We start from the raw sequence: 15053 nt of genomic DNA, 5'->3' as shown, positions 1-15053 counted from the left end.
TTTAAAGTTTCCCCTCGCACACTTTGTACACTTCTAGATCTTCTGCTGTTTTGAGTCCTTGATATCTGTCAAATGCCTTCCTTTTTCTCTTTATCCTTAACATCCATGGTTTGCTGAATTTGTTGATGACACCCTTTATATTTTTTGGAACATGTTAGCCCTCTATTCTCCCTGTTTCTTTCTTGGATGTGTCCTACTGCTCTGATATAGATTTGCCTAAAAGTATCCGCTCCCAAATCATATCTGATCTTATGAAATGTGGCCTTTGCCCATTTTAGAAATTTGAATTCAGACCCATCTTGTCCGGTTCCATCACAATCTTGAATCTAATGGGGTGATGATCGCCATCTGCAAAATGCTTCCCCACTAATACTTCAGCCACTTGCCTGATTTCATGACCTAAAACTAAGTCCAAGACCATCTCCTGCCTTGTAAGGCCTTCTATATACTAGTTTAAAAAGCGATTTGCATTTTAAGAATTTTGCTCCCACTATGCCTTTCACACTATGACTACCTCAATTAATGTTGGAGAAGTTGAAATCCCCTATCTGTTCCTACCCTTTTACTCATACACTTCCTGAAATCTGCCAACATATCGCTATACTATTCTTCTCAGACTGTTAAAGGGCCTATAGTACACTCTCAGCAATATGATTGCTCTTTTTGGTTGTTAACTTGTACCTATATGGCTTTTATTTAAAGATGCCATCCCTCCTTAATTGATTCCCTGATCAATAGTGTAACACGCCCTCCTCCTTTACCTCCTTCCCTGTCTTGCCTGAAGACCCCATGTCGTGGAATATCAAGCTGCCGATCCTGCCCCTCTCTCAACCATGTCTCAGAGACAGCAATGACATCATTTAATTTAGTGCTTTCAACTCATTTGCCTTGTTTGTCAGACTTACTGTATTAAAATACCCCCCAACCTTCTCAAACTCCCTTGTGTGTTAAATGTACGTATAATTTGTAGCCTTTGACTCTCTTGCTGTCTCTTCTGATTGTGGCCATTCATCTCCCCCTGCTGAACATTCTGTCTGGATCCTACCCTCTGCCAGTTTAGTGTAAAACCTCCCCAACAGCATGACCAAATCTCCCTAGAAAGATGCTGATCCCATTCCAGTTCAGGTGCCTTACACAGGTCCCAAAATGGTCCAAAATTGCAGAAATCCCTCCCTCCTGTACCATCTCTCCAGCCACACATTCATCCAGATTAACCTCCTATTTCTACACTCTCTAGCACATGGCACCAGAAGTCATCCAGATTACTGCCTTTTGGGTCCTGTTTTTAAACTACTCTCTAGATCCCTAAATTCTACTTGCAAGAACTCATCCTTTTTTCTACCTATATCTGTGGTAGTGCTATGTGCCACGATCCCTGTCTGTTTGCACTCCCCCTTCAGAATGCCTTGTAGCTGTTCACTGACATCCCTGACCTTTGCACTGGGGAGACAACATACCATTTTGGAGGCACAAAAATGTCAGTCTGTACCATATACAATTGAAGGTTTACCATTATAGTCCTACTGTTTTTCCTCTCCACTATTCAGGAAACCTCCCTAAGAGACCATGAAGTTTGACGCCACTGCTTTCTCCTGCACAATCATTTCCCCCAACAGTATTCAAAATGACATATCTATTGGAAAGGGTGATGGCGTCAGGGGATTTCTGTACTGTCTGTCTTCCTTTACTCTGCCTGGTGGCCACCCATACTCTTTCTGTCTGTTTAATCATCACTTGTTTGTGTGACCACTGAATGTCCAACCCATGAGATGCTCTGCATCGCAGGTGCTCCACAGTGAATTCACTCGCAGTCCCAGCTCCAAAATGTAGTTAGCCAGTCACTATAGCAGGACACACCTTTTGCACACAGTCACCAGGGATGACTGAAACTTCACTAATTTGCCACATTGTAACAGTAGGAGCACATCACTGATAGAGGCTCTATGGCATAACGTCCCTCAAGCCTCTTAGTTACTCCCTGCCTTTTTTTAAAAAAGCTTATATAAAAATATTATTAATTTACTTCCCTTATGCTAACTTTACTTGCTTTACCTTAACTTTTCTCGCTTACATTACTTCATTATATTGACACTGACTTCCATTTGCTCTTGTGTTTCAGTTAATCTCTTCTTCCAAAAAAATGCAGATTTAAAATCCCAAAGCAATCAACACAGCACTTTCCACCACTGGGGCCACAATTTTATTTACAATATATATTAAGAACTTGAATGAGGAAAGTGAATATACTATAGACAAGTTTGCAGACACCATAAACAATAGGTAGAAAAACAAAGGTGAGGATGACATAGAGTTTGCAAAGTAATATTAAACTGTTAGGCAAGTGGGCAAAAAGTTCAGCAGATGGGATATGATGTGGGAAAACGTAAGGTTATGCAGTTTAGCAGAAAGAATAGAGGAGTTTAATATGATAGAGAAGGCTACAGTACATTTATTATTACTCATGCATAATTTACAAAAAGCTAGCATACAAGTTCAGCAGGTGATAGAGAAGGCCAATGGGATGCTGGCCTCTATTTTATATTCCATGACCTTACTGTAAAAACAAATTGAAATAGATTTAGTTTTTACTTCTTAAAATATTTCAAATTTTCTTTTGGACATTCCTTCTGGAATCCTTCAGTACTGCAATGTTCTCTAGATATACCTTTCTGGATACATGTAGTTAACATGTAACAGAAATTTAGGTCGAGTGCCTCTCATTCATGAGGTATGTGAGTGAACCTAAAAGTAGAATAGATTCAAAGTCTTTTTCATCTGGATACATGGATGCTATTAACAATTGGTCTACCAAGTAACTTTATTTAATCTGATTATTCTCTTCAAATTAAAATATAATTAATACATTTTTCTAATTGCAGAAGAACCTGAAGAGTTTCAAGGTTTTGACTTTAGTTTGGAGGTCAAAACTAATTATTACCCATTTCATTAGAGTTCCTCATCAGGTCAGGTTGGTCATTACTCACACAAGGGGCTATGACCAGTCCTGCAATTTTCAACTCAGGTGTTTCTAAAATGCATAAAGATAGATAAATCATCAGAATCTGATCAAGCATATCCCAGGACATTGTGAGAAGCTAGGGAAGAAATTGTGGAGTCCCTAGCAGAGATATTTGTATCATCGACAACAATAAGAGGCTCCAGAAGACTGGAGGGTGGTGAATATTGTACCTTTATTTAAGGAAACACCAGGGAACTATGGTCTGGTGAGCCTGACATCAGTGGTGGGTAGATTGTTGGAAGGAATTCTGAGAGACAGGATTTATATGCATTTGAAGAGGCAAGGACTGATTAGGGATGGTCAGCATGGGAAATTGTGTCTCACAAATTTTATTTAGTTCTTTGAGTACATGACCAAGAAGATAGATGAGGGCACAGCAGTAGATGTTATCTACATGGAGTTTAGCAAGGCTTTCGACAAGGTTCCACATGATAGAATGGTTAGTAAGGTTAGATAACATGGGATCCAGGGAGAACTAGCCAATTGGATTCAAACCAAAAGAGAAATCTCAGCAGGTCTGACAGCATCTGTAAGGAAAGAAAAGAGCTGATGTTTCGAGTCTAACTGACCCTTTGACAGATTCCTGCATCCATAGTAATTTGCTTTTAATTGGATTCAAAATTGGCTTCATGATGGGAGACAGAGGGTAGTGGTAGAAGATTGATCTTCAGCCTGAAGGCCTGTGAGCAGCAGTGTTCCACAAGGTTCAGTGTTGTTTGTCATTTATATAAACAAATTGGATGAGAACATAGGAAGCTTGGTTATTAGAATTAGAATTCCTACAATGTGGAAACAGGCTCTTTGGCTCAACAAGTCCACACTGACTCACCCAGACCCATTATCCTACCCTATTACTCTACAATTCCCCTTTATTAATGCACCTAACCTACACATCCCTGAACACTATCGGTAATTTAAGTTGGCCGATTCACCTAATCTGCAGATCTTTGGATTGTGGGAGGAAAACTGGAGCACCTGGAGGAAACTCCCGCAGACACTGGGAGAATGGGCAAACTCCACACAGACAATCGCCCGAGGCTGGAATCGAACCCGGGTCCCAGGTGCTGTAAGGCAGTAGTGCTAACCACTGAACCACTTTGCTGACCTTAAATGAGTACAGTTGTGGAAGACACCAAACTTGGTGGTACAGTGGACAGTGAAGAAGGTTATCTCAGAGTACAATGGGATCTTGATCAGCTGGGCCAAAGGGCTGAGGAGTGATAGATAACTGCGAGGTGTTGCATTTTGGTAAGTCAAACCAGGGCAGGACAATCCTTACACAGTTAATGGTAGGGTCCTGAGGTGCGTTGTTGAACAGAGACCGAGCAGTTCAGGTACATAGTTCCTTGAAAATGAGGTCACATGTGGTACAGGAAATGTTTGGCACGCCTGCCTTCGTCGGTCAGAGGATTGAGTATCGGAGTTGGGACGTCATGTTGCACCTGAACAGGTCATTTGTGAGGCCACTTTTGGAATACTATGTACAGTTCTGGTTGCCCTGCTATAGGAAGGATATTTCTAGATTGGAGAGGATGCAGAAAAGATTTACAAGGATGGTACCATGACTGGAGTGTTTGAGTTATCAAGAGAGTCTGGATAGGTTGAGATTTTTTTCCCTGGAGTGTAGGAGGTTGAAGGATGACCTTATAGAGGTTTATAAAATTATGAAGGGCATAGATAAGGTGAATAGCCAAGGTCTCTTCACTAGGGTAGCAGAGTTCAAAACTAGAGGACGTAGGTTTAAGGTGAGAAGGGAAAGATCTAAAAGGGACCTGTGGAGTGACTTTTTCACACAGAGGATGGTGTATGTATGGAATGAATTACCAGAGAAAGTGGTAGGTACAGGGATAGTTACAACATTCAAAAGACAGTTATATGTATACGAAAGGTTTGGAGGACCTTTCAGGCAAATGGGACTACTATAGTTTGGGAAACCTGGTTGGCATGGACAAGTTGGAATGAGTAATTTGGAAGTTATTTCTGTGCTGTATGACTATAACCTTATGACAATATGATTATCATGGTCACCAGCGTGATTTGGCAGCACTTGGAATATCCCAGGATCTGTGTAAAATTTGTTGCCTAGGTCATTGATCCACATTGATGCATAACGTTCCCCACCTAGCCTGTTCTGTGCATGCCCCTGACAAATAAAACAATAATAGTGACCATAGAGCAGAGAGGAATACCAGAATGATAAAAAAAGGACTAGAGAAATTTGGAAATTCGAGACACCGTGAAGACTACAGGAGCATCCAGTCAGAGGTATCGAACAAAATTCTTGGACACACCAAGGTGAAAGGGCTCAACATTTCAGAGCAGAATCCACAGTATTTGTAAGTACTTAGTAGACTAGGTGTACAGTGAAGCTCACGCTGCTTTTCATCAACAATATATTCATACTGAAGTTAAGGTGAACAGACAGTCCAGTGTTAAGTGTTCAGTTTTATTGGACTTGGATAACAAAAAAGTATATGACATGGGTTTATCAGATATACATATAAGTAAGTTTTAAATTGGAACATCAGGAGAATTGGATACCTAGCTCCAAACTTCACAAAAATTTACAACCTCATCAGTAACAAGTGATCCTGCATTGTCAAGTCTAATGAAAGCCTCTTGCTATTGGCCATACTAAAACAATTATACATTTGTAATATATGTCCATCGTACAATTGAATCCAATGTGAGAGTGGATATTTTTAAATAGGAAATATTCCAGAGTGGTACATAACATATAAATTTAGTTTTTATACAGAAGTGGAATAATTTTGTAAATATCTGCAACTTGTGTAAAGTGAAAAACTATGATACAAATGAAAAGTAATTGATGATTACTGAACAGAGGTTATGAAATTCCTCCTAAAAAATCTGTTTGGTTCTAAGATTATTACCACCATAAAACATAGACAAAACGGATAAAAAAACCTTTATGTAAATTCCATATATGGCTAAATCCCAGTGTAAACATGCTTCAGAAACATATAAATACATATCGAAAATATTGCACGTTTAAAAATCTGTTATTCCCACTCCCAGTGTAGGGTGACATCATGCTTCAAATTGCATCCCATGAAAATGTCTGGAGATTGAGTGCAGATTCCTTGGTAAAGCCACCTAATGAAGGACAACATTTAATGATTCATGTTGCAATTACCTCCTTTTTGCTCAAATTGTTTTTCAGATTTTCTTCTCGTTGATTTAAAAGAAAATAATTTGCTCACAGATACTACTTTGGCTTTCACTAAAATCCCTTATCCTTTAATACCATCTTAATTAACAGCTCAACAAATAACAATCAACTCATGATTGCTTTACAAGCTGCCAAACTCCTTACAACCATCTGTATTTCAAATGAATTGCCCAAAAAGGAAGGCAATACCTAATTCATGATAAATGGTGGGGCCAATTTAAAACAGTGCACTCATAAGACTAATACTGTTTGCAAGGTTTCTAGCTACCCTGATGAAGACTATATCTAATTGTTTGAAATCAGACACAATTTTATCCAATTTACAAAGTGCACAGCACTTGCACTTAAAAAGTATACTTCAAGATTAACAGTGTAACTGAAAAATAACAATCCCAGTCAGTACTGCAATACAGTATTAAGGCATTCTATAATGTTAACCTGGCAGAACGTTCACTGTAAAGTAGCTTGAAGGTGATTGCATAGTCAATAATGGCACTTTCGCTGTTAATTTGGTTTGCTCAAAGTTCATTTCTTTCTTCTTCATCTTCTGCAAAAGCAAATAGAAGGAAGTAATTTTTCAGTGGTGTGTACACATCTTTCGAGTAGCTGGTTAGTGGACTCAGGCAGCTATTGTCAATCTTCAGGCATCCGTAGTCTTTTCTGGGTGAAGTTGTTCTCGATCCGTCATGTCATCCTGAGGTGGGCGGGCTCGATCAAAGAAACCAAACTATGGAAACAATGCCAGATTAAATGATAAATTCTTACCACAACAAAGTGATAAGGCTCAACGTAACAAGAACTGTAAACTTTAGTTTATGGTTCAGTGTCTAGACACAGCCAGATATATTTTCTGAACATCAAGGAAATTAATCATTGTTTAAATGTACATAACAAAGACAAACTTACAATGCAATAATGCACAACAGCTGTGTATTAAACATTTCAGAAAGAGTCTTTATGATGATGTTTCATTTTACACATTATTTTGTTTAATTACCATTGTTTAATTCTTTCCAAACCATTCTGGTTTGCTACTAAAATTGTCAAGAAGCTGAAAGTGAAATTGACAATATTTCACAAGACTCCATGTCTAAATTCATTCGGTCACAGTTGACAGAATGTTTTAAAGTTTAACTTATGGGAAATGGCTCTGATGCCTCTAACCATTAGGTGGCAGACTGGTTATGAGTAGCTGTGATTTTTGAGCTGCCGTTACTGGATAGAGATGTGTGCACAATTCGAGATAGTTGAGGTGAATGTCAAGTTGAAAATGTTCTCACTTACTACTGTTATCATTTCTTGGTGGTAGGAATTTCAGGGAAGGGAGAGTTTAAGGGAGAGGTAAGCAATATATAAATTTATCACCCCCATGAGCTGAATTTTTCAAATCATTGTTAAAGGTGAGAAAATTTGGATACAATATGAATTGTTATTGGAGTGTTGCTGAACAAAGAGACCTTGGAGTGCAGGCTCATAGCTCCTTGAAAGTGGAGTAGCAGCTGGATAGGATAGTGAAGAAGGCATTTGGTATGCTTGCCTTTATTGGTCAGAGTATTGAGTACAGGAGTTGGGAGGGCATGTTGCGACTGTACAGGACATTGGTTAGGCCACTTTTGGAATATTGTGTGCAATTCTGGTCTCTGTTCTACTGGAAGGATGTTGTGAAACTTGAAAGGGTTCAGAAAAGATTTACAAGGATGTTGCCAGGGTTGGAGGATTTGAGACATAGAGAGATTGAATAGGCTGGGGCTGTTTTCCCTGGAGCGTCGGAGGCTGAGGAATGACCTTATAGAGGTTTATAAAATTATGAGGGGCATGGATAGGATAAATAGACAAAGTCTCTTCCCTGAGATGGGTTTGTTCAGAACTAAAGGGCATAGATTTAGGGAAAAGATATAAAAGAGACCTAAGGGGCAACCTTTTCATGCAGAGGGTGGTACGTGTATGGAATGAGCTGCCAGAGGAAGTGGTGGAGGCTGGTACAATTGCAACATTTAAAAGGCATCTGTATTGGTATATGAATTGGAGGGATATGGGTCGGGTGCTGGCAGGTGGGACTAGATTGGGCTGGGATATCTGGTCGGCATGGACAGGTTGGACTGGTTTAGGGTTAGGATTAGGATTAGGGTTTGGTCAAGGATATTTTCAGAAGGTGTCAGAGAGGGTGTCTTAATTCTCCAGCAGGGTCCCAGAATTCCTGGCCAAGAGGGTAGAGCAAAGGAGACGATCCATTTCTTTGAGGATTGGCAAGAAGGCCACATTACAGTCATTGGTAGTGTGGGTCTGAGATTGCCACCCGGGTCAGTGCCACCTCCACGGTGTAGATTGACAGTCAGCAGAACATGGGAAGGTCGAACAGTTTCTCTGTTGTACCAAGATAAGTGGCATAATCTTCTCTCTGACACTTACATTCACTCTCTTTGTGGTGCTGCACCCAACTGCCAACAAGACTCTCGCTCTATTGCTCACACTATTGCTTACCATATTTTCAGTCACTCACCTTATCTCCTCCCGAACCTCCTAAACAAATAATCTGCCTGGACTGCATGCAGCCTCCTCAGTCACCTCATCAATTTTTGACCACCTACACTAGGACTAACAGCTACTCAATTCATCTTTTTCTCTTATTTCAGGAGAACACAGCCAATAACAAGGCAGAGAGAGTCTTCACTCTTAGGTAATTCACCCACCATAAAGAAGTTCCTGTCCCTCACAGGAGTTGACTGGAGTGGCTCTGGTGGCAGTTTCGAGACATCCATGTCCCAGCACTCTCCATTCTATTACAACTCTCAGAGTAACCCCACTGTCAATGCCATTCCTTCTAAAACATGTCTAATCACTGACTGCAAAACCTTCTCTCTGGACTATCCCATCACCTGCGCAGTAAGTTGACCAGCTCCACTCCTCAACCTCTGAAGACAAGAATACCAAGGCTACCCAGTTCAGACACTGACACCTTCTTGATGAACAGCTTATACTCGAAACGCCGATTCTCCTGGTTCTTGGATGCTGCCTGACTGGCTGTGCTTTTCCAGCACCACACTCTTTGACCTTGATGGGAGTGTTAGACTTAGAGAGTGTAGGAGCGCAAGCTGGTGAACATCTCACTGCCACAGTTGGCTGCTGCCTCAGAAGAAACTAACTGTGCTGCTTGTCAAAAACATCAAGGATGGGCTCAGAACTTCTGATGTCGAGATCAGCCTCACCAGAATTCTTGTCTGACTCTGCCATAAAGATACCTTAGCCCCTGACATTCAGATTCCCTGGAAGATTCTACCCTTCATTTTTAATAATTTGTGCTGCTGGTGCGGCAAAATGACAGACATTAATAAGCTTGATGAACCAACAGGAGTTGGTGAATTAATTAATGGAGGTCGGAAGAATAAGGAAGCCACACACATCTGGGAAATTAAGAGGCTGAATGGGTAGGGGAGTCAGAGATCTGGGGATACAGAAAACAAAGTCAACAAGAGTATTTAATTAGTATGGTAAAGTTATAAAGATAGCAAGCAAAGTGTTCATTTCTAAAAGGACAGTGTCATAGCAGTAGTAATAGCAACAGACAATAAAGTAGAAGTTACATTAAACTTGTAGACAAGGTTAGTCTGACATGTGTTGTGCAGAACTCTCACCTCCACGTTACAATGGGGTATGGAGACATTGAAGAATATACAAAAAGGTTGATACCCCACTGAGAGGTTCTATACATCAAGAAAGATTCAATAAATTGGGCCATTTTCTTTAAAAAGGAGATGGCTTAGAGGTGATCTGACCAAGGTCCTTAAGAATATAAAAGCATTTGATGGACTAGAACATTGTTTCCATTTGTGAGGGAGACTGAAAAGTAAGTTCCAGCTGAAGATTCCCTCCCAATTAAGGATCACAGACTCTTCACCATGTCTGCCCCATTTCTTGCATTTCTGCTCTAATCCCAGAAGCATAATAGAGTTTACCTTCTTCTCCATCATTCTTTGTATTCAATTGATCCATTGCACCATTTCTGTCCCTTCCTGTTATGTGAAGCCACCATTAACACCCTATTGGCATTCTGAAGGATCATTCCCTCCAGAGTATCTTGGACCACTCCATGGTCACCCCCAAAATCCCACCCCTTCCCACAACATCTTTCCATGTGAACGCAGGAAATGTAAGACTTGCCCTTTTACCTCCCCGTCCTCCTCCTCATCATCCTCATCAAGGACCCAAATGCCTCTTCCATTTGAAACACTAACTTACCTGCACTTTGTTCAATCTAACCTACTGCAGACCCTACTCACAATGTTATCCTCTCTATGCTGGATGCAAACTGGGTGACTGCTTTGTGGAACACCTTGGATCTGTCTGCAAGCATGACCCCGACCTTTAGATAGCCCGTCGTTTTAGTCCTTTATCTTACTCTCCTCCTGAGATTTCTGTCCTTGACCTACCGCACTGTTCAAGTGAGGCACAACATAAGCTTCAGGAACATCACCAAAACCTTGAACTGGTCTTTCGCAGCCCTCTAGACTCAACACTGAGTTCAACAATTCCAACATAAACTCTCGCCACCATTTTTTTCTTTTGTTTGTTTTGTTCTTTTTCTTTCAGTTCTCAGCACATCTTGTATTTCTCTCCTGCCCAACTCAATTCCTTTTGTGCCTCGAAGAGGAAACTTTCTGTAATGTTTTTTTTAAGATCTAGATTGGCTCAGTGTTTTAGGGATTAGATCTTTTCCACTTCTATGAAAACACAGAATGAGTGACCGGAGTTAACACTTTGCAGATACGTTTCCTGTGGGTTTCTTCCACTGCATCACTAACTCTGGTAAACTCATAAACAGGGTATTCATGTAGACACACCAATGTTACACTGGCAATTATTTAAATTATTAAATATTGCCCTTAATATATTGCAGATGATAGTTTATAAAATATAATTAATTCTGTCAGATATTTGATGGGTTAACAATTCTCTCTAATTAATGCGCAGTCTGATTGCTCATGATGTGCAATTGTAGAGGAATGAGAAATTGAAAACGTACCTTCCACATGACTAAGATCAAAATAGCCAGAACTAGCAAACCAACCAGTACAGCTAGAATTATGACCCACAGGGGGATTGCAAGTGAAGCATCAGGTGTGGCCCAAATCACCGAAGTCCTTATCTAGGGTAAGACAAACATGGAAAATTAGGTTTCAGCATAAACTACTGTAAACCGTTTGCTATAGAATGTCATCTTGTAATTACTGCAGCTATATGCTTGTGTAACATATTTGTGCCCAAGTTGTTATTCACAAATCAATATCAAGTTACATTTTTTGACATTGACATTGTGTTCAACATCTGAGAACATTGGGAAGGGATTAAATATGTCAAACTGAAATATTCTACATCAGACTTGAAGAAAATGAAATATGAAGTGGATCAGCCAGTCTCAGTAAATCAGTGACAATTTATCATAGTATCAGTTCATACTGCAAACCATTTGTCTTTTTACAAGAGGTATCGTACTAGGCATGATTAAAGCTACTGACTAGACTGGTCTGAAGTCTGATCAACATTGCTTATGAAATTCGTTGATTGTTAATTGATTCCTTACTATCCCAGAAATATGCACAGTGTCATTATTATGAAAATATTGAGAGACTTTCAGTTGATTTAATTTTATGCCACTTGAGGCTAATTGCATGCCTTAATCTTCATTGTTAAATACAAGTAGTTTATCTCCCATGGTGACTCATAGAGAATGTAGGAGAACACCACTGTTAACCATAACCATGGTTTGCTGCACCATAGGCCAGGGAGAAATATGAAGAAAGGAATAAACCTGATCGAGATTGGGAGATACAAGAGAAAACGAGGAGAACTTGGGATCTGAAAGTGCGATTCAGCCAGGATTGAACATGAACGGCCTTGGAATGAAGTTTGCATGATTTGAAGGGAATACGAGTTGACAGGGGTGTGGGTCTTAATGTAGCTGTATTTGTACATTTTTCTGAAAGTGATCCATTGTAACTGACTGGCCTGTGATCATCCCATGACTGGTAATACTATTTTTAGAATGGTTAAATCAGCAATGCAAGGGCAATTTTATTATACATCCAATAAGGAGACCAATTGTAAATAAATGGTCTGCACTAATATACTTCGGGAAGCTTTCAGAAATGAGATAACGAGAGTCCAGAGAAACTTTATTCCTGTTAGGGTGAAAGGAAAGGCTGGCAGATATCAGGAATGCTGGATGACTAAAGAAATTGAGCGTTTGGTTAAGAAAAAGAAGGAAGCATATGTCAGGTATAGACAGGATAGATCGAGGGAATCGTTAGAAGAGTATAAAAACAGTAGGAGTATACCTAAGAGAGAAATCAGAAAGGCAAAAAGGGGACATGAAATAGCTTTGGCAAATATAATTAAAGAGAATCCAAAGGGTTTTTACAAATATATTAAGAACAAAAGGGTAACTAAGGAGAAAATAAAGCCCCTCAAAGATCAGCATGACGGCCTTTGTGTGGAGCCGCAGGAGATGGAGCAGACACTAAATGAGTATTTTGCATCAGTATTTACTGTGGAAAAAGACATGGAAGATATAGAATGTAGGAAAATAGATGGTAACATCTTGAAGAATGACCATATTACAGAGGAGGAAGTGCTGGATGTCTTGGAATGCATAAAGGTGGATAAATCCCCAGGACCTGATCAGGTGTACCCAAGAATTCTGTGGGAAGCTAGGGAAGTGATTGCTGGGCCTTTTACTGAGATATTTGTATCATTGACAGTCACAGTTGAGGTGCTGGAAGATTGGAGTTTGGCCTACGTGGTGCCACTGTTTAAGAAGGATGGTAAGGCCAAGCCAGGGAACTATAGACCAGTGAGCCTGACATCGGTGGTGGCCAAGTTGCTGGAGGCAATCCTGAGGGACAGGATGTACATGTATTTGGAACGGCAAGGACTGATTAGGGATAGTCAACATGGCTTTATGCGTGGGAAATCATGTCTCACAAACTTGTTTGAGTTTTTTGAAGAAGTAATAAAGAGGATTGATGAGGGCAGAGAGGTAGATGTGATCTATATGAACTTCAGTAAGGCATTCGACATGATTCCCCATGGAAGACTGGTGAGCAAGATTAGATCTCACAGAATACACGGACAACTAGCTATTTGGATACAAACTGGCTCAAACTGACAGAGGGTGGTGGTGGAGGGTCGTTTTGCAGACTGGAGACCTGTGACCAGTGGAGTGAATCAAGGATCGGTGCTGGGTCCACTATTTTTCATCATTTATATAAATGATTTGGATGTGAGCATAAGAGGTATAGTTAGTAAGTTTGCTGATGACACCAAAATTGGAGGTGTAGTGGACAGTGAAGAGGGTTACCTCAGATTACAACGGGACCTTGACCAGATGGGCCAATGGGCTGAGAAGTGGCATTTGGAATTTAATTTAGATAAATGTGAGGTGCTGCATTTTGGGAAAGCAAATCTTACCAGGACTTATACACTTAATGGTAATGGTGATTGGAATGTTGCTGAACAAAGAGACCTTGGAGTGCAGTTTCCTCGCTCCTTGAAAGTGGAGTTGCAGGTAGATAGAATAGTGAAGAAGGCGTTTGGTATGCTTTTCTTTATTGGTCAAAGTATTGAGTACAGGAGTTGGGGGGTCATGTTGCGGCTGTACAGGACATTGGTTAGACCACTGTTGGAATATTGCTTGCAATTCTGATCTCCTTCCTATCGAAAGATATTGTGAAACTTGAAAGGGCTGCATGGTGGCTCAGTGGTTAGCACTGCTGTCTCACAGCAGCAGGGATCAATTCACGCCTTGAGTGACTGTCTGTGTGGAGTTTGCCCATTCTCCCCATGTCTCTGTGTGTTTGCTCCGATTTCCTCTCACGATCCAAAGATATGCAGGTCAGGTGAATTGGCCATGGCAAATTGCCCATAGTATTAGGTGCATTAGTCAGAGGTAAATATGGGGAATGGGACTGGGTGGGTTACTCTTCAGAGGGTTGATGTGGACTTGTTGGGCCCAAGGGCCTGTTTCCATACTGTAGGGAATCTTATCTAAAAGATTTGCAAGGATGTTGCCAGGGTTGGAGGATTTGAGCTATCGGGAGAGGTTGAATAGGTTAGGGCTGTTTTTCCCTGGAGCGTCGGAGGCTGAGGAGTGACCTTACAGAGGTTTATAAAATCATGAGGGCGTGGATAAGGTAAATAGCCAAAGTCTTTTCCCTGGGTTGGGGGAGTACAGAACTAGAGGCCATAGATTTAGGGTGAGAGGCGCACAGGTCAAGCATCATCCAAGGAGCAGGAGAACCGACATTTCAGTTCATGAGCCAGGGCTCATGCCTGAAACGTCGATTCTCCTGCTTCTTGGATGCTGCCTGACCTGCTGCACTTTTCCAGCAACACATTTCCAGCTCTGATCTCCAGCATCTGCAGTCCTCACTTTCCCTTAGGGTGAGAGGGGAAAGGTATAAAAATGACCTAAGGAGCAACATTTTCACTCAGAGGGTGGTACATGTATGGAATGAGCTGCCAGAGGAAGTGTTGGAGGCTGGTACAATTGCAACATTTAAACAGCATCTGGATGGGTATATGAATAGGAAGGGTTTGGAGGGATGTGGGCCAGGTGCTGGCAGGTGGGACTAGATTGGGATGGATTATCTGGTTGGCATGGATGAGTTGGACTGAAGGGTCTGTTTCCATGCTGTACATCCCTATGACTCTATGACTATGACTCTAATTATATTAAATATATTATTATTATTATTATAATAACAAAACAGTTATATAAATAGACCACCAGCTGTACATCAAGGAGATTTACAATTCAGATTGTCCGGTATGTCTGCTTATCAAATG

General features: G+C 40.7%; 1 protein-coding gene across 1 annotated transcript in view; it reads right to left on the bottom strand.

Moving 5' to 3' along the window:
• Positions 1 to 5446: 5446 nt before the first annotated feature.
• itga8 (integrin, alpha 8) overlaps positions 5447 to 15053 on the bottom strand; it is a 219569-nt gene continuing 209962 nt past the window's right edge. Inside the window, exons 29-30 of the mRNA XM_072575823.1 lie at positions 11233 to 11355; positions 5447 to 6939 (exon numbers count right to left, since the gene is read on the bottom strand). Coding sequence (XP_072431924.1) covers positions 6853 to 6939; positions 11233 to 11355 — 210 coding nt within the window. The 3' untranslated portion in view covers positions 5447 to 6852. The remainder of the gene's footprint in view (positions 6940 to 11232; positions 11356 to 15053) is intronic.

This window comes from Chiloscyllium punctatum, chromosome 8 (assembly GCF_047496795.1).
Source record: "Chiloscyllium punctatum isolate Juve2018m chromosome 8, sChiPun1.3, whole genome shotgun sequence".
Lineage (NCBI taxonomy): Eukaryota > Metazoa > Chordata > Chondrichthyes > Orectolobiformes > Hemiscylliidae > Chiloscyllium > Chiloscyllium punctatum.
Note: the sequence above shows the minus strand (reverse complement) of the source record. Positions and strands in the feature narration are given on the sequence as shown.